At 48.0% G+C, this 23,296-nt stretch overlaps 3 protein-coding genes across 11 annotated transcripts in view; 2 read left to right on the top strand and 1 right to left on the bottom strand.

Moving 5' to 3' along the window:
* Positions 1-4,178, top strand: part of LOC127032470 (zinc finger protein 239-like) — a 59,430-nt gene extending 55,252 nt beyond the window's left edge. For all 4 annotated transcript variants that reach the window (XM_050919775.1, XM_050919774.1, XM_050919773.1 and 1 more), the window contains one exon: positions 1,668-4,178. In XM_050919775.1, coding sequence (XP_050775732.1) covers positions 1,668-2,770 — 1,103 coding nt within the window. In that variant the 3' untranslated portion in view covers positions 2,771-4,178. The remainder of the gene's footprint in view (positions 1-1,667) is intronic.
* Positions 1-23,296, bottom strand: part of LOC127032167 (serine/arginine repetitive matrix protein 2-like) — an 82,206-nt gene that overhangs the window by 44,855 nt on the left and 14,055 nt on the right. The window lies entirely within an intron of this gene.
* Positions 10,143-14,702, top strand: LOC127032479 (zinc finger protein 436-like). Of its 6 annotated transcripts, none has more exons than XM_050919791.1 (3): positions 10,143-10,303; positions 12,071-12,239; positions 12,480-14,702. In XM_050919791.1, the coding sequence occupies exon 3, from the start codon at positions 12,549-12,551 to the stop codon at positions 13,551-13,553; it is 1,005 nt and encodes a 334-aa protein (XP_050775748.1). In that variant the 5' UTR covers positions 10,143-10,303; positions 12,071-12,239; positions 12,480-12,548; the 3' UTR covers positions 13,554-14,702. The 6 variants fall into 6 exon arrangements, with proteins under 6 accessions (XP_050775748.1, XP_050775747.1, XP_050775749.1 ...); XM_050919790.1 differs by having other exon boundaries at positions 12,477-14,702; XM_050919792.1 differs by lacking the exon at positions 12,071-12,239.

Raw genomic sequence — 23,296 nt, 5'->3', positions numbered from 1 at the left:
CCCTAACTTCCTCAGCCGTGAAGACTGAAGCAAAGAATCCATTTAGTTTCTTCGCAATGACTTTATCATCTTTAAGCGCTCCTTTTGTATCACAAAGCCTGAGTTAGGTGCTGAGTTTCCCTGTGCAATGAATGGTTTGAGATAGGTGCCTAAAATTGGGATCCACAAATGCTAGCACCTCAGCTGAGCTCACCAATGGAAGATGCCAACCAGAGGGGTGTGTGCTAAGCCCCACCCCTCTCTCAGAGATAGAGTCCAGGCTGCTGGGAGGTGCCTAGTGATGCACCAATGGGAACCCTTCTCCTGGAGTCAGTGGCTCAGAAGCCCAAGCTGTTTCTTGGGGCAATGAGGTAGGTGCTTCTCTCACTTTACCCAAAACCTCCACCTTTAGACCAATGGTTAGAGCACTCCCCTGGGATGTGGAAGATGGAGGTTCAGTTTCCCCTCTGCTAGAGAGGGCAAAAGGATTTGCATAGGGATCTCCCATGTCTCAGGAGGGTGTGCTAACCACTGAGCTGTGGGATAGTTGGAGGTGGGGCTCCCTCCATCTCTCATGGTGAAGCTGGCTGAAGAACGGTTGGAGCCTGGGTCTCACATCTCAGTGCCCTAACCACTGGACTATAGAGTCATTCTTTCTCTTTTTCTGTGGCCCAATGACTATTCCACTATGGATAAATACTTAAACAATTGTTGGGGAGGGAGCAAGAGAATGAGAGCACATACAAACACAAGACTGAGTCTATGGTCAGGGCATAGAATATTAGGGTTGGAAGGGACCTCAGGAGATCATCTAGTCCAGCCCACTGCTCAAAGAGGGACCAATGTTCAGACAGATTTTTTTTGCCCTAAATGGCCCCTCAAGGATTGAGCTTACAAACCCTGGGTTTAGCAGGCCAATGCTCAAACCACTGAGCTATTCCTCCCCAGGCATCCACCTGAGAGACTCTGGGTCCAGTGCCCTTGCTGCCGTAACTTTCATCATTTATCCAGAGTGCAGCAGCTCCAATGGGAGAGATGGAAAGAGCACCTCCTGCCACTGCCAATCAGAATATCCCAGAGCTGAGTGGCTGGAGAACCCTTCTGAAAGGTGGGAGACCCCTTTTTCAAATTCTTTCTCCTGAGGTGAGGGGAATTGAACTGGAGTCTCCCATATCCCAGCTGAGTGCGCTAACTATTGAGCTAAAAGCTATAAAGTAGGTATTATCGCAACCTCCTCTGCTGGCTGGGATTTTGAATAGGATCCGATCTTGGGGGCCATTTACTGGATTGGGTGCCACATTCATGTAGATGGCTGAACGCCTGTCTTCCCCTGGTTCACTGGTCACTCTGGGGCTTCGGTGGGAGATGAGCATCCAGATGCCTAGAATGAGGCAGCCATGCACATGGCCAAAGGCAAGAACATAGGCACCCAGGGAACTTTAATTTTAAAAAACTTCAGTGTCGAGTGAGGTTAGGTGACTGCAGGGTTCAGCAGGCAGTTTGTGAATTGCAGTGAAGCCAAAACTGGGACCTGGGGTTTAGGCACCTAAGTACCTTGGTGGATCTCACCGTCAGCATTTAGCCCTTCTGTTGTACCCACCTCCCCATTCCCATTCCCCTTTCAATGATTCCCTTTTCCCTGGGTACAGGGAGTGACTCCTGTCTGGATTCTCTCTCTGACCCAGCAGATGATGGGATGGGGAGTGAGCATGAGGAGGAGAATCTGGAGCAGGAAAGCCCTGAGATGGTGGAATTGGACATGATGTTGCTGGGAAGCACTGAAGAGAACATTTTCCAGAGCCCTGAACTTGGAGAAGCCTGTGAGAGTCAGTGTGGACTGGAGAGGCAGCAAGAAAACCACCCAGATGAGAGACTAGGGATATCCACTCACCAGGGAGAAGATTTTAAAGAATTCAACAACATCAGCATCAACTGGAGAACAGAGAAGTCAGGAACCCAGAAAACATGCACTGAGTGTGAGAAAACCTTTTCTTGGAGGTCAGAGCTGCTAATCCATCAGAGACTGCACACAGGGGAGAAACCTTACAAATGCCTCGACTGTGGGAAAAGTTTCACACGAAGCTCAAATCGTAATGCACATCAGAGGATCCACACAGGAGATAAGCCCTATAAATGCACTGAGTGTGGGAAAAGCTTCAGCCAAAGCTCACACCTGGTGAAACATCAGCGGCTGCACGTGGGAGAGAAGCCCTACAAGTGTACAAAATGTGGAAAAAGCTTCAGCTGGAGCTCAGACCTTATTGTTCACCAGAGAATCCACACAGGAGAGAGACCCTATAAATGCCTCGACTGTGGGAAGAGCTTCAATCGGAGCTCGAACCTTAACACGCATCAGAGAGCCCACATGGGAGAGGGCCCCTACAATTGCACCGAGTGTGGGAAAAGCTTCAGTTACTGCTCCTCCTTCATTAGACACCAGAGAACCCACACAGGAGAGAAACCCTACAAATGCACCGAGTGTGGTAAAACCTTCTTCGAGAGCTCAGCCCTTATCAGGCACCAGAGGAGCCACACTGGAGAGATGCCCTACAAATGCACCGAGTGTGGGAAAAACTTCTTTGAGAGCTCATCCCTTATCAAGCACCAGAGGATCCACACTGGAGAGAAGCCCTACAAATGCCCTGACTGCGGGAAGAGCTTCAAGCAGAGCTCATCCCTCATCAATCATCTGAGGACCCACACCGGAGAGAAACCCTACAAATGCACCGACTGTGGGAAAAGCTTCACTGTGAGCTCTGCTCTGATTCGACATCAGAGGATCCACCTGTGATAGACACCAGCTGCTGCTTTCCCTTCTGGAGCTTAGCTGCTGCTTACGTGAGGCCTGAAGATAGGTCTGGGAACCAGATCAGGCAGCTGTGGATCCTTTGAGGTGCTGGGTGTTGGAAAGGGCCCTCAGAAAGCCTGGGTGTTTGGTCTCTTGTTATTCATTCAGAGACCTTGTCCAGTCTGTCACTGAATGGAGCTGCCTGGAGAAGGACTATGGTGTTTGAGCTGATTCAGGCAGGGGCTAGATCTCACCAGGTGTCAGTATGGCATCAGGCGTGATGGGGCTCCACTCTCAGATAGGCTGTCTCGATTAATGCACATATTAACAATTAGAAAAGACTGGCCCTTATTTTCCTCTTTCCCTGGTGGTCTCCTCGTCTTCCTCTCTCTCTCTTTCCCCTCTGTCCAGTCACTGGATTGAAGAGGACCCAGGAGAATCCCTGAGAGAATGTACAGAGGTAAAGGAAAAAGCTGTGAATCTGAGCTGTCCAGTCAGTGAAACACCCCCAGAGCCAGGGAGATCTGGACATGAGTGTGTTGTGTCTCAGCAAGTCTCCAGGAGGTGCCAGCTGGTTGAGGGCCTGCGAAGCTACAGGAGGAGAGGTGGCCAGATGACACAGAGGCAAAGCCAAACCAGACATCAGGCTGATCTCCTGTGTGCTGGCATGTATTTGAAGGGACACTTCTCATGTATCCATGGAGACCCAAGGGGCAAGTAATGCTCAGGATCTGATTGGATGGCCCAGGGAAGGATTCCTCTGTTTCCTGTCTGTAACTAACTCACAGGGCCCCATGTCTAAACGCAGCTGGGAATCACATTTGGTCTTAGCCCCACAGTAACATCCCTAACCCAGGTGACCCAGCGACAACACAGACACAGGTTGTAGTGAAAATGGAACCTTATCCAATCTTCCCTAAATGGGTTAAAAGCTCAGGCTTCAGACTGTGTTCAAGGACATAACTAGACACCTTATGACCATGTTAAAGTCAGGTGAGGGGAATCTGTGCTGTAACTGGGACCTGAGTGATAAATGTTGTGTAGATGGGGCCTGGTGTCTACAACACAGTTTTTCCTTGCAGGTGGGGGGCATCAAAACCCTGTTAACAAGCCCAGCTTGAAGCCTGGAACATGCCTAGGCTAGAGTATGGGCCTCTAACTTGTTTATTTGCCTGTCCACATGGGCAAGAAGAAACACTGTAATTACACAATCTGGCCACAAACTTATTCAAACATGCTGGGCCAGAACCTCAGTGGGTGTAAATCAGTGTAGCTTTGACACCAATGGAGCATGGTTGATTTACACTAGCTGAGGATGTGACCAGGTGATTTCTGCAGGAGCTCTGTATCGGGGCTGTCTGCACTCTTTCCATTTTCTGCCTGCCCTAGTAAAGAAGCTTTGGTTACTGTATGTGTGTGTCTCTGTGTGTTTATTGGGAACCCAGAGGGACTGCAGCCAGGTGACTGAGGAGCCTGCAGCATTGGCCTCTGGGTGCATGTTGCACATGGCGCATTGCCCAATGTTTGAGGTCTGGACACCCTGCAGCTCACAGTTTCCATATCTCTCTGAGTCATGCCTCAAGTCTCTCATTAAAACACTTTTCCCAAGGGGCCCATCAACTCCAGAGAACACGATTGGAGCAAGTTTTCCCCTGGTTTGAGGAAAAATGGTGCGAACTCTGCCAGCACAAAGATGCCCTAAAGCCAGCCTAACACAGCATTGGTTGGTGTGGAGGCAGAGTAGCAACTTCTATACCACCTACCCTCTCTGTGGGTGGTGCAGAGACATGGCTACACTATACCCTGCCAGTGTCTGGCTGCTGCACTGACCCTTTGGGGGCACTGGCAACCCATACAAGTCAGGCTGGTCTAACCTGCATCTGGGGTCAAGTGCTCCTAGGATAGGGGAAACATAAAAGATTGCTTAAATCCACCTTTTCACCTCCCTTCTGAGTTGCACTGAACATAGGAGCCAAGCAATGTTCTAATTTTTGATAGGCTGTGTGTGCAAAAAAATTCTTCTGTGCAAATTTTTGTGTGTGTGGTGTTTTGCTGTGTGTGCAGTGTTTAGGATCTGTGTGCATATGGGCACAGCTTAGAGGAAACAGTGGAGCCAAGGGCCGGGCTAATAAGATGTTTTAAAGAGTGGGACTCATACAACAGGTGCTAAATGCCATTGGTAGATCACACTAGCTTTTCAGCAGATTTAAAATGGAGATATACTCATCTCCTAGAACTGGAAGGGACCTTGAAAGGTCATTGAGTCCAGCCCCCTGCCTTCACTAGCAGGACCAAGTACTGATTTTGCCCTAGATCCCTAAGTGGTCCCCTCAAGGACTGAACTCACAACCCTGGGTTTAGCAGGCCAATGCTCAAACCACTGAGCTATCCTTCCCCCCTCAAGTTTCATCCTGTTTCTGTCCATCATCTGTTCAGCTCATTAGCTCTTTTAGGGCATGGTTCTTGCCTTTTGTAGAGTGTTTCAAAATGTTCTTTGTTATTATTTAATTTCTTGAATTTTGTTAAAGTCAGCGATTCTCTGTTAAACGGGCTCTTGCTTTCATGCAGGGGAAAACTAAAATCAACCAAAAAGTGACGTGCTGGATGCAGGAATCATTGGGTGAGGTTCTATGGCTTGTGTTATGCAGGAGTTCAGATTAGATGGTCAGTAGGGTTATTCTGGCTTTAACAGCTGTAAAAAGCTGTATAATAATAATAATTAATAATGAAGTCTCTACCCTGCAGTGATGTAATTTGTCAGAGATGGAGAGCAAAGCATGCCCGAGGACTTTACAGCAGTTGTGACATCCCTGAGTGAAGTGGCAAAAGCTTTGAATGTAAGGCCTGCCTTGGTACTGACTGACTTGCTTATGAGTCCTGGGCTTCATTTTCCCCATCTGTGAACCCCTAGCCACCTGGGTACAGAGCTGTTAGAGCACTGGATGGAAAGTGTTTATATAGCCTCTCAATGGGATTATTATTACTCAGCTGCTGTATACAAGCAATGACAGCTGACTGCTATTGTCTTCTCAGAACAATGGGGCCTATTGTGTAGCATGCTGGACTAGGACTCAGGAAGCAAGGGTTCTAGTCTTGGCTCTGCTGTAGGGCTGCTGGGTGACTTATGGTAAGTCATGTCCCCATCTATAAAATGGAGATGACTCTCATCTCCTTTCTAAAGCATGTTGAAAGATGTATTTAAGAGCTGAGTATTGGCATTATTCAGAAGAGACTGAAATTTATGCTTCCCTATTGAGACTGCATGTCCCAGGCTTGCTGCTTTCTTTTGCTGTCTGCCTTGGGCACTAAGTGGGTTGTTGAAATCCCCAGACATGGGCACCATACCGCTCATATTTTACAGATAGCCCAGCTCTAAACTGCAGCTGGATTTGCCTGGGACTCTGCAATGGGAGGCTGGGAGGCAGCACTCAGAGAATCACCTAGGTGTAGAGATGGCCTGTGTGCAGATGTTGAGCATGAAGAGACACTCCACAAGGCATCCACTTCAGTCTCCAAGATATACTAAGCAGCCAAATGCACCCCAGCTTCATCCAACTTGTGATCTTATGTGAAACCTTAATGGTAGCCTCTGAGATGTTAAAATAGAATAATGTTACGTGTGTAGGATATGTGACAGTCACAATGGAGGAGTTGCAAGGAGTCAGACCTGGATGAAAAACACAATGAAAGTTAAACCAAGATGAATTGCTGAGGGGTGCACTTTCAGTACTGTCTTACGAAGGCCGCTGCTCCCACATTATGATAGACCTGCCCCACCACCGCACACTTTTTTCAGTCCAGTCCAAGACTGTGTGCCGATCTGCTGTCATGAGACTGCCATTATAGTTTTGCACAGAGGTGCAAGTTACTGTCAGCACTGTAGGGGATGGGGAAGTGGCAGAATGCAGACTTTCCTTCTCATTCCCATGTGGTTACTTTTTTGGGTGGTGGGATGTGTCTTTAGCTGTCATTAAATTAAGGTTTGGTTTGTGTTCATAAATGTTTGAGGACTCTCAGATGGTGATGTTTAGGTGTTTTTCCCTGTGTTCTCTGTTCCTAGTCTGCAGCTTGCAGAGGTGATGAGGAGTCTCTCCATTTACAGGCAAGTCCTTAGTGCAGATTTATTTGACTTGAATGTGGTATCCATATCACCAGGATGATCTCCAGACTCTCACATGGGGAAGTCATTGGGGGCAATGGTAGCAACTCACCCAAGACACTTCACCCCAGGTGAAGCGACATTGTCCTGAGTGTGATAACCTCCCTTAGGCCTAATTTCAGGGAACTGCACTGCTGCTGTACAGACGATGACAGAGTCCCTAAAGTTCTCTACACAACTTTCAGTAGGAGCTGCTAAGGTACAGAGCTCTTCCCCAACCCAAAACCAACCCCTCTGTGCCTCAGTTTTCCAAAATGGGGGAAATAAGCCTGGCCAGGGGTTGTGTGCATAAATCCATTAATGTTTGTGAGGTGCTTAGATATTACAGCGATAGGAGTCATAAAAGCAGGCGGAGACCCTAGAGTGGCACAGCAAGGTTACCTGTCCTCTGCAGATGTTACTGGCCAGCTGTCCTGCCTAGGTGAGGCTTTTTAAGGAGGTGTCTGCATAGCATGGCTGCCCCTTCCCACTCCTTGAAGGTAGCAGGTGAGGATGGAAATGAGGAGATTTCATGAGTGCCGAGGAGGGGAGATTCTGTGGGAATCTGAGATTGTCTCAGGGGTTCCCTTAATAAAGGAGCCCCAGAGATGATGGGCTTCTGACCCCAAGGACTGCCCAGAGTCCTGCAAGGTCTCTGGTTCATTCCTACTTTTCAGGAAAAAAAAAAGAATCCCTCCTGTGGGGAGCTAGGGAGGGAGTTTCATTGGTTGTGTGAAGCCAGGTCCGACATTTAATTGGATGGCATTTCTCTGTTTGGATGTAAGGTCCTAACTTCTCAGCACTACATCCAATCAGTTCCACATTTCAAGGTTTGTTCTAGGCAGCAGTGGGCAGAACCCTGTTCATTTTGGTGACAATCGACAAAACTGAAAGTGGGGAATGGAATGCACATGGAGCCCCAGCATCCAGTGAGCACAGCCAGCAGCTACATCCCTGTAATAATCTATAGTTATTATTTATTATTTGTATTGCCATAACAAGTAGGAGCCCTAGTCATGAACCAGCACCCCATGGTGCTAAACACTGTACGCATATAGAACAAAAGGACAGTCTTTGCTAAGAGACAACAGGGGGAAGAGATAGGCAGATGAGGGAGAACAAGAAAACAACAAGAAAACAATTGTCACGCTGTCTGGAGTGGCTCACAACTATAAGTGCTAATCTCAGGGCAGACTGTCAGAAAACTGGGCAGACACCCCAAACTGGAACTGTGTTCTAGAATTAGATTTCACCAAACCAGTAACAAATGTTACTCCTGGATCATTGTACCAGAGTCTTACCATGGAGTCATAGACATTCTCCTTAGACTCTCCAGCCTATCTTGCCACCTAGACAGACTGGACTTAGGGCTGGTCTACACTGGGGGGGGATTGATCTAAGATATGCAACTTCAGCTATGCTATTTGCATAGCTGAAGTCGAAGTATCTTAGTTTGACTTACCTGGCCGTCCTCATGGCGGCAAGTCAACTGCTGTGGCTCCCCTGTCGACTCCGCTTACTCCTCCTGCTGAGGTGGAGTACGGGCGGCGATTCGGGGATCGATTTATCACGTCTAGACAAGACACAATAAATCGATTCCCGATAGATTGATTACTACCTGCTGATCAGGCGGGTAGTGTAGACATGGCCTTAATGATAATAGTCACATAAACCAAAAATCACACCACACCAAATTGCTTCCAGTCCCAAGGGACTGGCCACTTACCCTAGATCAATGGGTTCTCCACATCTCACCCCAAAGACAACACTGGCACCCAATTCTGTAGAAACCTAGCTGTAGGTTTATTAGCTAAGAAAAGGAAATGAGAATTATTGAGAGGTTAAAGCAGGTAAAATACACCTCTACCCCACTATAACGTGACCCAATATAACACAAATTGGGATATAATGTGGTCATGCAGTGCTCCGGGGAAAGAGGGGGTGCGCTCTCTGGCAGATCAAAACAAGTTCAATATAACACGGTTTCACCTATAACGTGGTAAGATTTTTTGGCTCCCGAGGACAGCGTTATATCGGGGTAGTCACAGTTTGTAAGTCCAAATGGTAGTAGTAATGTAATGAACTGCCAGTCTCCCAAAAGTATTTCAGGGTACCCAGATAGTCTCTGGGAACCTTGGCTTTGTATCTGGTACCCTTCCCTGTAAGAGTCCATATAGTCCAGAGATGCAGGATCATTCCTGGAATCCATACCTATAGCTTCTCAAGGAAAACAAGCCGATGGTGTCTCTATGCACATGGGCTTTTCCTTTGATGATGGTGAGTGAGGAATGCAGTTCGAGTCATTGGCCACCAGTTATCACCATAATGACCACGTGCTTTTCTGTTGAAGTCCTTCATTAGCATCCCACAAGATTTCTTTGTTGTCTGCTTACAGGGGTATGCACAATATAAATGTTTGCTATTTCATTATAACAGGAACAAAGAGGTGAAAACAATACAAGTAACATCCCATTAGCTTTCATGAATTTTAAACACCAACCATACTTATACAAATACCTTGATCTCTATTAATACACAAGTGAATTGGCCTGTGGCCCTGGATTGACCTGGTCTCCCAGTATCAGTACAACATCGGGATCCCCGGGGTGCAAACTGGAACTGGGGTACTGCTGAGCCCTCTGGCTTACCTATAAGGTGACCAAATGTCCTGATTTTATAGGGACAGTCCTGTTATTCAGGGCTTTTTCTTATATAGGCACCTATTACCCCCCACTCCTGTCCCAATTTTTCACACTTGCTATCTGGTCACCTTACCAATAGAGGGTGATGGAAGGGTGACCTGCAGGGAGCTCATGGGGGAAATGGAGGGATGCAAGGAGTTCTTGGTGTTAGCAGTGAGCTCAGGCTATACAGTGTGCATGTCAGTTTGCCAGGGGGATATTTTCATATCACCATATATTTTACTCCTATCTGAATATCCTGGGAGTTCCTCCTCCTCCCTGGCTTGATGTCACCCTCACAGCTCTTCCAGCCCCCGTTTCCAGTTACATCGCAGTATATGCGGGCAGCCAAGTTAAGACCTGCCCCCTGCATCCCTTCTCAGGTGGGTCTTAAGCCTGAAAAGCCATTTGCAGTTCAAACGTGCATTAAACACGGTGCTCAGCACCTCTGTTACTGCAAAGGAAGGGGGAGGGGGATTCTCCGAGTCTCTCTGGCTTTCCTCTGACCAGGATATAAGGGATTGAACTTCCTGGGTCAGGAGCTGGGGCTGCTGCCTCCATTGTGAGCCGGACTGAGCCACCGCTAGCGCTGTGCTGGGTTGTGTTTCCCTACCGTTCCTCTGTGCACAGCCAGGGGGGCTTTCTCTGCGGGCTGAAACTAGCTCCCGGGGCAGCCCCAGGCTCTATCGCCACCAGCTCCTGAGCCGCATACTCCAGGTAATTGCAAGAGAGAATTTGGGGAAAGTGCGGGGGCCGGGCAACAAAGCGAGTCGCGCTGACTCTGCTCAGATGGCCCCTCCACGCCCCCAGCGCTTCTCGCTCCTGTTCGCACTGCCAGGAACCAGGCCAGCGATGGGGGAGGAAATGCCCCTGAGCTGGACCCAGCCAGAGGGGAGGGTAGCGGGGGAAGGAAAGCCTGGAAAGTGGCAACAGAAGAGAGAACTGGGAAGAGGAATTCCCGGGTCCCGAACCTGCCTAGCTCCGCTCCAAGTGCTGCGGTCACTGATACGTCAGTTAGTAAAACTGCCTTTTAAAAACTCTTCTTCATAGTGACGGTTACCTGATGCAAAGGCCACCCGAAAATTGACTTTCTTGGTTGGGTTCCCCCCCAGAGAAGCAGAGAGAGAAAAATCCAGTTGCTGCCTCTGCCTAGTTCAGGGGTGGGCAAACTTTTTGGCTCAAGGGCCACATCTGGTGAGGAAATTGCATGCCTGGCTATGAATGTAGGGCAGCAGGTTGGGTTGTGGAAGGGAGTATGGAGTGTGGTAGAGGGCTTAGGGCAGGGAGTTAAGGGTGTGGGCTCTGGCCTGGTGCCGCTTACCTGGAGTGGTTCCAGGGTGGCAGCGGCATGCAGCGAGGTTAAGGCAGGCTCCCTGTGTGCTGTGGCCCTGTGCTGCTTCTGGAAGCAGGTGGCACCACATCCCTGTGGCCTCTGGGGGAGTAGAGGGCTCTGTGTGCTGCCCTCACCTGCAGGTACCTCCTCCCCCAAAGCTCCCGTTGGCTGGGAATGGTGGCCAGTGGGAGCTTCGGGAGAGGTACCTGCAGGCAAGGGCAGGGCACAGAGCCCTCTGCCCCTCATTCCCCAGGGGCCACAGGGACATGGTGCCAGCTGCTTCCAGGAGTGGCATGGGGCCTGCAGGGGTGGCAATCCTGCGGGCTGGATCCAAAGCTCTGATGGGCTGGATCCAGCCCGCAGGCTGTAGTTTGCCCACCCCTGGCCTAGTCCCTGCCCTTGAGGATAATGTCAGGGGAATCCCATAAAATGGATCTTTTGATTATTTGTCTTGCTCACAGATGAGCAGGCTGGGTTCTTTGCAGAAACAAATAAAGATATCCCCCTGCCCTAAGGAGTTGGCAGTTCAGGGCTGGATCCTCTTGCCTTGCATCTTGTCGTTCACCCTCCGCTCTGCAAAATGAAGTGACTGCTAATCTGAAGTGGTTGTGGTTTTCCCTCACTGTGCACTTAATCTGCACCAGTGTAAATGACTCTCAAGTATAAGGTTAGGGGGAATGAGGCCTTGAGTGTGCTTCTGTGAATAGTTATTCCCATGAGTGAATAGTTGTAGGACTGGCCCCTAAATTAATACATTGCATCAGTGACAGTCATAACAGAAAACCTAAGGGGTTAGCGGGTACCCAGGGCAACTATGAGCTCAGCTGGCTACTCTAGAAGGCATAGTCTGACCTCTAGAACAGAGGTCCTCAACCTCTTTCTGAGTCCCCCCAACATGCTATAAAAACTCCACGGCCCACCTGTGCCACAGCAGCTGTTTTTCTGCATATCCAGTAGATTAAAAGCCAGACCTGGCATTAGGGGGTAGCAAGCAGGGCAATTGCCCAGGGCCTCACAACACAGGGGATCCTGCAAAGCTAAATTGCTTGGGCTTTGGCTTTAGTCCCACATGGCAGGGCTTGGGCTTCAGCTTTCTGCCTTGGGCCTCAGTGAATCTAACGCTGGCCTTGCTCTCTGCTTTTATTTTAAAGGACACCCTGAAACCTGCTCACGACCCTTCCAGGGGCCCCCGGATCCCTGGTTGAGAACCTCTGCTGTATAGCATAGGTCAAAGAAGATCACCCAGTGATTACTGCATTGAGGCCAATAACGTGTGGCTGAGCTAGAGAGTTCTCTTTTCTCTTCTCTTCTAAGAAAGAGGTATCCAATCTTTTTTTATTTAGTTTAAAAATTTTAAATGATGGAAAATCCACCACTCCCTTGGGAAGTTGTTAAAAATTGTGCCTTAATTCCATTTTGAGCTCAGTTGTCTGCACCATCCAGCCATTGGATTTGTTAAGTTAAAGAGATCTCTCAGTTCTCAAATAATTTGTCAACCTGTTTCCTTTTGCTCATGCTTGGAGCATGACTCGTGTCTGGATTCTCTCCTTCTCCCAGCAGGTGACAGGACTGTGAGTGACAACAAAGCAAGAGAATCTTCAAAGTCTTGCTGGAGAGGAACTGCCTAAGATGTTTCCAAAACGATCCAAAGGAAATGTATCTCAGAAACTAGACCAAGGAAAATCCCTTAAGAGTCAGGGTAGGTCAGAAGCACAGCAGCAAAACCCTTCAGAGGAGAGAGAGAGTAAATCAACCCACCGTGGGAGAGGCGTGAGAAAACGCAAAGACACTATCGTCCGCCAGAGAACATATGCAGGGGAGAGGCCCAACATCTGCATTGAGTGTGGGAAAAGCTTCACCCAGAGCTCAGACCTCACAAATCATCGGAGAATCCACACAGGGGAGAAACCTTATAAATGCATTGACTGCGGGAAAAGCTTCAGCATCAATTCAAACCTTATCCGTCACCAGAGAACCCACACTGGGGAGAGACCCCACAGCTGCTCTGACTGTGGGAAAAGCTTCACAGACAAATCAACCCAGACCCAGCACCCGTGCGTCCACATGGGTGAGAAGCCCTATAAATGCGTTGACTGTGGGAAGAGCTTCAGCCACAGCTCCCACCACAAGAGACGCCTGAGGAGTCCTCCAGGGAAGAAGCAGGACAAATGCACCGGGCGGGACAGCGCTGCCATTGGGAAGGTTAAAAAAACTAAAACCTCAAAGAAGAAAACCTCGACCATTGAGATCCCCATCACATGTGCGGAGTGCTGGCAAAGCTTCAGCCAGAACTCGGACCTGGTCAAACACATGAGGATCCACACAGGAGAGAAACCCTATGAGTGTACTCACTGTGGGAAATGCTTCAATGTCAGTTCAAATCTGATCAGACACCAGAGGATCCACACAGGAGAGAAACCTTATGCATGCTCTGACTGCGGGAAAAGTTTCACTGACAAATCTACCCTGACCCAGCACCATCGGATCCACACGGGAGAGAAACCTTATGAGTGCATTTACTGTGGGAAAAGCTTCAGCCGCAGCTCCCACCACAAGAGGCATCAGAGAACCCACACAGGAGAGAACCCTGTGTCCTTCCTGCCTTTATGGCCCTACCCCACTCAAACATGTTAGGAGTTGGAGGAGGGAAGAAAAGTCCATTATAGCAATAGGAGGCGGTAGCTAGAGGAGATTGGAGCTGTGTGCTTGTGGGATCTGCTTTCTGGTTAGTGGGGTGGTGAGTAGTGGGAGGGAACTGGTATGGCTTTTTAGCAGGGATCGTTAGGGGAGGGTGCTGGTTCTTGGGAGAATCAGTTGTTTTAGTGGTTGGGACTAGGGCTGGTGTTGGGAGGGCAAGTAGCTGGTAGGATAATGTGGGGGGGGGGGGAGTGTGTTGTTAAATGTTTACTATTGGCCTGTGTAGAATGGATTGTAGGTTTCTTGCCATTTCCAGGTAGGATGAGTGTCTATGCCCCTGAGAACACCAGCGGGACTAACCCAGACTGGACTCACTGTGGTAGAGGCCACGGGGACGGAGTGGGATCCTAGAAGTGGTTCTCCCAGGAGAGGACTGTGGCACAGCTTTCACACTGTGTACACCAAGGGCCTCTCTCCAGCAGCACCACATTCACATCTATTTAACTAGTTTCGGTCAAAGGCAAATGAGGCCAGCTCCCTTTCTGGTGTTAGAAAAGGAAATTCTCATTCCTACCTTAAACAGACTGCTCAGTTACTACCATTCCCTTCCTTTCTCTTCTGGAATAGACATTGCTGTGCTAGCCCAGCAGTTGTACATGGGGACTCTGTATGCGCTGTAGAACAAATAGCGATTTAACAAAATGTTTAAACCAAAAATCACTTCCATTTCTTTGTTCTTGTGGTTCTTACTGTCTCCGGGCTGTAATCTTTCTTCTGTTCCCCACCCCAAATGTAATCAGTTCAGGGAATTCGTGGCACTTTTGGCAGAATTCAGGTGACCTGTGAGCTGAAGAGGTCACTGGGAGTTAATGTGGCTCCCCATCCCAAGAGGCTAGACACGTCCAGAGGGGAGCAACCTGTCTCCTTCTCCCCAGCAGCAGCTGCAGCATTGCTCTTTTCTCTCTGGATCATCATTCTCTACTAAGAGGTGCAGAACTGGACTCCTTCAGACATCTTAACCTGCCTCACACTTTCCAGTCAGTTACCCTTCTGTATGTGTGTTTGTAATCAGTCTGTAGCTGTTCAGGAATTCTGAGCTCCTTAATTATTTGTTAATTCTTAATCTACTATTCTCTTTTTTTAAAAAGAGACTGAGCTGCCACAATCCCTTGCTCAAATTATTCCCTTTACTGATGACTTCGGATGCTAACTATGTGCCTTGTACTGGCCCATTCTAAGCTCACCCATAGCCGAGATGTCTCTCTTCCCTCACAAATCCCCACTTGGGGCCCATCCCTTTCTGGCTCCCTAAAATTGTCACTAGAATTTGATTTGGGCATGAGGATCACCCTTGCTTTCTGACTAAACTGTTGTCAGTGTTTAAATACCAGAGTTAATCTGCCTTGGAGTTAAATCCTAAATTCTATGATGGATTAGGTGACATTCTATTAGGTAACCTCTGACAATGCAGATGCACTGGGATGGTGGTTGAATATCAAGCCTTAATGTTGCTACTTCTTGATGCTTAATTCAAGGATATCAGACTCATTCTTTGTGGATGGCTGAATTACAATTTCTATATGTAGAGCCCTGAAAATCTGTGAATATCCACAGACCATGTTTGTGGAGCGTGGATCTGATACAGATACAGATACCAATTTTGTGTCCATACAGGATTCTGTCTATTTGGGCTAGACTTGCAAGAGTGCTCACCACTGAAAATGTGGAGCAGATTTTCAAAAGAGCTCTGTACTCAGGAGTTCCTGTTTTTTCGCAGTAGGGAGGGAAGGATTCTCCATTGCTCTTAATGGGAGCTGCTGAATGCTTTTGAAAATCTGGCCTTTAAGAGACCCTGAGCCAGGAGTGAAAAGTTTACTGACCGGGAACATCTTTCAGTAATGTCTGAGTACAGAATGTGCCTCTAATTAACAAAATTAAATAGACTCCTAGATTCCAAGACCAGAAGGGACCATTGTGATCATCTACTCTGACAGCAGCAGTCAGCTGTAGAAGAGGGATGCAGGTTGGAGCTAGTCTTCTGAAGGTGGCAGAGGAGAGGGTTCTGTTCCTGGGGTGCCTGGGAACTGGGATGAGAGGTTGACATTTTCCAAAGCCTGGTGCTAAGGGTAGGCATGGGCTTGTGAAAAGGAGGGCCAAGAAAGGTGGGGGGAAAGTGCTCATTTGCTTGTCCGGTCAGGAACTAGAATCCTTTACCCTAGCACTAGTTTCCTGCCAGAAGCAAGCAACAGGGTGGATGACATTGAGTGAGGGTTCTAGACCAAGCTGTGTGCCTAGAGAATGGCAGTGATGAGAATTCAGAAAGGCAATGCCTGATGCACTGTTTGTCCCTGTGCTTCCTGCAGGGCAGGGCAGGGCAGGGCAGATCCACATAGCAGGCCGTACCTGCATGCCATAACAGTTCAGTGTTAGAGAGCTGGCCTCAGACTGCCACAACACAGTGACTGAAATCAATAATGCAGAGAGGGAGAGAAATTAAAGGGCATGGGAATGTTCCCTTCTGAGAGCTGAACAGAGCAGGAGAGTTAAGGTATGTTTACACTTAAAATGCCACAGTTGCAGCACTGTACTGCGTAGTGAAGAGAGCTTCCACCGTCATTGTAGGTACTCCAGCTCCCTGAGAGGCAGCATCTATGTTGACAGGTCTCCCAAAGACATAGTGCTGTTTGCAGTGGGAGTTAGGTCCATGTGGATTTTCAACACCCCTGAGTGACACAATCAACCTAATCCCAGGTACAGACAGTGATATGTTGACAGGAGAGCTCAGGGGCTTGGGTAATGCAATATGGGGCCTCTTATGTTTTTAATATTCTTCAAGGGGAGAAGGTTGAGTAGTATAGTTTTTCCCACTGCAAATGTCACAACTGGCAGTACTTTTTCTAACTTATTTTCTTCACCCTACCAGAATGAGGCACATGGGAGCAGATTACTCTGCACCTCCACCCCATGCAGAGGGCTGTTATCTGCTAGGCTGGATACCTCCCCCCTAGATAGAGCTTTCCAGCCATCCTGGACACTACTCATTATATAATCTCTGTTCACACCTTTTGCTTCTATCACCACTTTTGTCTGAAGAGTCCCAGTCACTTAGGACAAATGGCATTCATGCCCCCGCCATGCTGAGATGCAGCCACTTCTGGAGCAGGAATGTAGTAGTCATATTGTTCCAGCAACAGGGCCCTGGCAGGGTCACAGGTGGGGAAGGGCAGAACCCTGCACCTGAGTAAGAGTCTGTCCAGCCCCGTTTATCCCATCCCAATAAGTGCTTTCTTTGCAACTACGCAACCCAACTTCCTGCCCCAACTACCAGCTACCAATCACCTTTCCATTCCCTGCTGTTGCTAGGGCTGGATTAAGGCAATCTCAGAATCAAGGTACAGCAAAATTATTGTAGTGCTGCTGTGTCTGCCCGCCTCTTAGTGCGACTGGGGGGTAGGGACAATCTGGAGAGGCTGTGGACACAATAAGGATACCCCTCTGCTCCATTCTTTCCTATCAGCCAGGTTGTATACCTGCTTGGTGGGGGAGCTTGCTATGCACTTCCCCTCCTGCCACACTCAGAGCCCTCTGCTGGCAGGGCCGGCTCCAGGCACCAGCTTATCAAGCAGGTGCTTGGGGTAGCAATTCCGGAGTGGGTGGCACTTTCAGATATTCGGTGTGGCAATTCGGCGGAGGGTCCCTCACTCCTGCTCGGAGTGAAGGACCTCCTGCTGAATTGCCACAGATCGCGATTGCGATCGTGGCTTTTTTTTTTTTTTTTTTTTTTTTTTTTTTTTTGCTGCTTCGGGCGGCAAAATTCCTGGAGCTGGCCCTGTCTGCTGGGGAGGGCTTGGCAGCAGAGAGCATGGGGCAACTCTCCCCTCTCATAACAAGTGTCCCAGGCTTGCTGCACACTCAGGCAGCAGTACTGTCTCAGTTACACTCAGGTCATGTTTTCAAGCTTTTCTTTGCAACTGTGAGAGCTACAAACTGACTCTTTCCCCCCCCCCCCCCAGGAAAGCTTTGGTTGCTGTAATTGCATGACTCCAGGAGCTGGGCTCCAACACATGGAGAAATAGTACCTGTGCCCTACTGCAGCCCTGGCGGCTCTCTGTTCCCATCTGTTACACAGATACCCAGCACCTTCTGGCTCCATCCTCCCTTCTCCTGTTACAGCAGCATCACCAAGGCTCTCTGCTGCCCATGTCAGTTTCAAGCCAGTGGGAGATAATTGCTTTCTATTTATTTATTGAATATAAAATCCCCTGAGTTTTTCTCCATTTTTTAAACTGGGGTAACTTCCAGGTTAACCAAGATGGCAGGGGGTTGGTGTGGAAGGGAATTAAACCCCTTTTCAGTCAGCTACCCCCTGCATATTTGGGAATCAAAGTGTTTTACTTCATTTATGTTAATAAAACTCCCCAGCCCCAAAGCAGCACACAGTCTCCTGCCCATCCAAACTCCATTACCCATGCACCTCCCCCGCTGCTGCTGCTGCTGCTGCTGCCCCTTGCAACTGCTGTGGAAACTTCTGGCTCCATCCTCCTCTCCGTGCTTGAGTCATTGGACGCTGCCCAGAACCCCTTGCTGCCCACATAGAGGGCAGGGTGGGGAGCAGGAGTAAACAACCACTTTATATTTGCTTTTGGAGTATTAGTATAAAATTTGGTATTTCATCCTTTTCCCCTCTGAATATCAAATATTGATGGAAAAAAATAATGTTCTCCTCACCTGTTGCCATTTGTGTGTAAATGTTGAATGTTATTTGATAGACACAATAGTCTCCTCTGCTACTGTCCCTTTCTTTTGCTAATTATCAGATATTGATCAAATCCCTCAGATTTCACCCTTTTCTCTCTAATTAGTGTCTATTGATATTAAAACCCCTTTAAATTACACACTTAAATATCCAATCTCATCCAATTTGGTTGTTTTCTGTGTAATTATGGAGTAGTGATATTTTACATTAATATGAAAATCCTCTCAAGTCTGGGGGTTTCACATCCTTTTTAATTGCAGCAACTTGGCCTTGAGGTGGAGGGAAACTGTAACCCTGACTCATTACCACAGCTCTCCCTCTGCCAGTCACCTGCCCCTCCCTCACTCCATCCTAACTGCTGTGGAACCTTCTGGTGCCATCTCCCGTCCCTGCAGCCCATGTCTGTGGCACAGCATGAGGGAACTGCTCACTTTTGAGTTAATTATCTCATATTGATCTAAAGTCCCCAGAGATTTTATCCCTTTTTTCTCTCCCATTTAAACTGCAGCAACTTTTTCTGCTTCTGGAGGGAGAAGAGCCCTTTCCCCCCTCTGATCTGGGAAGCAAATTGTTTCCCCTTTATGTCAATAAAAATACCCCTAGATGATTATGTCTGCCATTTACCCTCTCCCAACTGCCACAGAACCTTCCCATCCTGTCTCCCAACTGCCCCTCCCCTGCAGCTGCCTGCTCCCAGCTGCCACAGAACCTTCCAGTCCCATCTCCCAATGGCCCCACAACTGCCTCTTGCCTGTTGCTATCTGCTTCCAACTGCTGCAGAGCCTTCTCGTCCCATCTCCCAACTGGGCTCCATTCTCCCCTCCCTTCTGAAAGCAGTGTCACTGACAGCTCTGCCTTTGTGAAAGGCAAGCAGGGAGGCTAATCTTCACTTTTGCTACAATCAAACATTGGTATAAAATCCCCTCAGATTTTATCCCTTTATAATCTCCCTTTTTAAACTGCAGTAACTCTTGGGTTTGGAGGGAGACAGTTGCCGTTAGTTCCTATACCTCCCAACTTGCTAGGGCCAAAATGTGAGATACAATGTATGACAAAGGAAGGGAAATAATAAAACCCTACAGAAAACTGGAACAACGGTGGAATCCATCTCTTTAGTATGAAGAATGCTGCACACTTGCTATTTTTTCATTTCTGATACAATTTTCAACAGTAATGAGGGGATGCTTAATTTGTATGAAATTGTGGAACTAAAATGAGTGTGAGTCCATGCTGGTTTTGGAGGGAAAAATATTAATATATTTGCTGATTAATAGGTCTCATATTGGCACCTGCTCCAATCTTGGGGACTGGGTGTGTCAGAGCACCCAGGGAATGGAATGTAGGGCCTTTCACCATTAGGGCTCTGGGTCCAATCCAGCTTCCTCGATTTAGGAGGCAGGTTATTTTTTTTAGCGGTGGAGAAGAAGTCAATTAAGAGTATCATCTCAGGCATTATTGTTTCCCTTTCTGGGTATGCATTATGAGTCTGTGCCCCTCAGATAGACAAGTAGGTGTCCATCCCTATATCTGTTATGTTTCAGAGTAGCAGCCGTGTTAGTCTGTATCCGCAAAAAGAACAGGAGTTCTTGTTGCACCTTAGAGACTAACAAATTTATTTCAGCATGAGCTTTCGTGAGCTACAGCTCACTTCTTCGGATGCATAGAATGGAACGCACAGTCAGGAGATGTTTATACATACAGAGAACATGAAACGTTGCATACTTCCACCTTTTCATGTTCTCTGTATGTATAAATATCTCCTGTCTGTGCATTCCATTCTATGCATCCGAAGAAGTGGGCTGTAGCTCACGAAGGCTCATGCTGAAATAAATTTGTTAGTTTCTAAGGTACCACGAGTACTCCTGTTCTTATATCTGTTATGTGTTCAGATGGGTCTCAGGGCCCTCTGTAGCTCTAATAGGCAAATGGTCCCATGTAGATCCACTTGCCATCAGCCTCCTGTGTATGCTACAGAAGGGGCTGCGTCAGCATTGACTTCTCCCAGCCTTGGACACAGCAGGCAGCGATGGAAATAAGGAGGCTCCATAAAACTGTGTGAGATTCTCCAGGGACCTGGGATTATTTCAGGTCTCAGCCAGAGGTTGCTGGAACAATTTATATAGTGGAGGTGCCAAGAGCCATTGAACCAAACTATAAACCATGGAAACCACTTCAAGCTGGGGGTGGTGCTGCACGCCCCAAACCCCTAGTTCCAGCACCTATGGTCTCAACATAGAATGGCCATGGGACTGATGGGCGCCTAGCCCCAGGGGCTGCCCAGATCCCTGGTTGGCAGCAGGGGCAGGTTTCTCAGCTGGGGCTCTGTCTCTGGTTCATTACTTCAGGAGGTTTCTCTCTGCTTAGGAAGCAGAGAAGGATTCTGGCTGGATCCCTCCTGTACCACGTATCTTTCCTGGGAGGGAATGTACAAAGGAAGGTTTAGGTAGCTGAGGCCATAAAAGGAGTCTGGGGAATTGCTACAGGAGAGGGCTGCTCTCTCTCTTTCTTCTGACCAGGAGAATAGGAGTTGAGCTTCTGGGGTCAGAAGCTGCTGCCTGCCTTCATTGTGAGGCACAAATCCTGGCTGAGCAGTTGCTGCCCCAGCCCCTCCACCCGCAGCAGGGTCTGTGCAGGGAGACCCCTTTGTGCCCAACCAGATGGGACTATCCAGGGGATGGAACCAGCCCGTGGGGCAGCCCTGGACTTCCGACACCAGCTCCTGAATTGCAGACTTCAGGTGATGGGAATAGGGTTGCCAATTTTGGTTGGACATATTCCTGGAGCTTTCATCACATGACATAACCTTCAATTAAAAATTAATCTTTAATTCCTGGAGACTGCAGGACAACCTTGGAGGGTTGGCAACCGTAGATGGGAGAGACCTGGGGCCGGACAGGAAAGTGATTCTGCACAAACGGCCCCTCCTCATCCCAGCTCTGCTCCCGGGTGAGGGCCTGTGAGTCCCAGAGCTCTTGCCCTCCCTGACACCCCCAGGCTCTACTACCTAAGTGCCTGTAGAACAGGGGTAGGCAACCTTAGGCACGGGTGCCAAAGGCGGCATGCGAGCTGATTTTCAGCAGCACTCACACTGCCCGGGTCTTGGCCACCCATCCAGGGGCTCTGCATTTTAATTTAATTTTAAATAAAGCTTCTTAAACTTTTTAAAAACCTTATTTACTTTACATACAACAATAGTTTAGTTATATATTATAGACTTATAGACAGAGACCTTCTAAAAATGTTAAAATGTATTACTGGCACACAAAACCTTAAATTACAGTGAATAAATGAAGACTCGGCACAGCACTTCTGAAAGGTTGCCAACCCCTGCTGTAGAAGCTGAGCCAGATCCAGGACAGCAAATGCCCCAGGACTGGGCCAGGGACCGAGTCTCCTAGCCCGAGGTTGAGGGGAGAGGAGTGGGGAGGGAGGTTCCCAGCTCCCAGCCCTGCCCAGACCCATTTCCTGCAGCATCCCAAGGTAGATTGACTTTCCTGGGACAAGGTGAGGAGCAGAGAGAGAAAAAGCCAGTTCCTACCTCTACCTAGTCCCCAAGCTGCTGGGGGAATGTGCAGGGACAATGTCAAGAGAAATCTCCCCAAATGGCTCCTTTTGATTCTACTCTTTTCTAGTGTACTGTTCAGAGAATAGGTTACTAGGAGGGATTAAGATTTTCTCCGTACATTTAGGATTTGTGAGAAATTATTAAGTGTAAAATATATATATATATATATATATATATATATATATATATATATATATATATATATATATATACAGTTCTTTTTATCTGTCATCCCTTTCCACAATTTCCTTTCTCTTCAGTGTAAGGAATGACTTGTCTGCATTCTTTATCTCAGCATATGATGGGACCATCAGAGAATATAAGGAGGAGAATCTTTACCAGAATATTCAGAAAGTGTCCATGCAAGATGCCACCAATAAATCCAAAGGGAATATATATTACCCAAAGTCTTGAAAAGAGAAAACTCTCTAAGAGCCAGCACAAGTTAGAATGGCAGCAGAAAAACCCTCAAGGGGAGAAAGGGAGTAAAACCACTAACCTTGCAGGAGATTTCCTGAATGGCCTCATTTTGCAAGCCATGCACCCGGGGGGAAACCAAACCTATGTATAGAATGTGGGAAAAGTTTTGCTCAGAACTAAGACCTTGTTAATCATCAGAGGATCCACACTGGAAAGAAACCCTGTAAGTGTGGGAAAAGGTTCAATGTGAGCTCGAACCTGGGTCAATACCAGAGGATCCACATGAGGGAGAGACCCTATCTCTTCTCTGACTGTGGGAAAAACTTCACTGACAAATTGACACTCACCAGCACCAGTGCATCCACATAGGAGAGAGACCTTACAAGTTCAATGATTGTGGGAAGAGATTCAGTTGCAACTCCTACCACAAGAGACACAACTGAGGAATCCTCCAGGGAAGAAATGGTGTAAATGCACACATCATGGGAACAGTATACAGAAATTCAAAGAGATCAGCATCCAGTGGCATACCCCAATGATCCAGATCCCAAACACATGCACTATATGCTGGAAAAGCTTCAGCCTGAACTCAGACCTTGTTAAGCACCAGAGAATCCACACAGGAGAGAAACCTTACAAGTGCCTTGACTGCATGAAAAGGCTCAGCATCAACTCAAACCTCATAAGGTATCAGCAAATCTACCTGAGAGAGAAGCCCTACCTATGCCTGACTGTGGGAAAAGCTTCAGCTCCAGATAATCCACACTAGGGAGAAAACCTACGAATGTGTCTACTGTGGGAGGAGCTTCAGCCAGCACTCCCACCATAAGAGATATTAGAGAACCCACATGGAGGAGAATCCCATCTCCTTCCTTCCCTTTAGGCACTGCCCCTCTCAGACCTATTAAAGAACTACCTCTTTAAAGAATTGTGAGGGGATCGGTGGTGGGCATTCAGTGAGGAGGAACCTGTGGGCTTTGGTGGAGAAAGCCATTAGTT

Source organism: Gopherus flavomarginatus, chromosome 12 (assembly GCF_025201925.1).
Source record: "Gopherus flavomarginatus isolate rGopFla2 chromosome 12, rGopFla2.mat.asm, whole genome shotgun sequence".
Taxonomy (NCBI): domain Eukaryota; kingdom Metazoa; phylum Chordata; order Testudines; family Testudinidae; genus Gopherus; species Gopherus flavomarginatus.
Note: the sequence above shows the minus strand (reverse complement) of the source record. Positions and strands in the feature narration are given on the sequence as shown.

Excerpts from the sequence above, each read along its gene's own strand:
- LOC127032479 (XM_050919792.1), top strand. The coding sequence starts at position 12,549 with ATGTTTCCAAAACGATCCAAAGGAAATGTATCTCAGAAACTAGACCAA.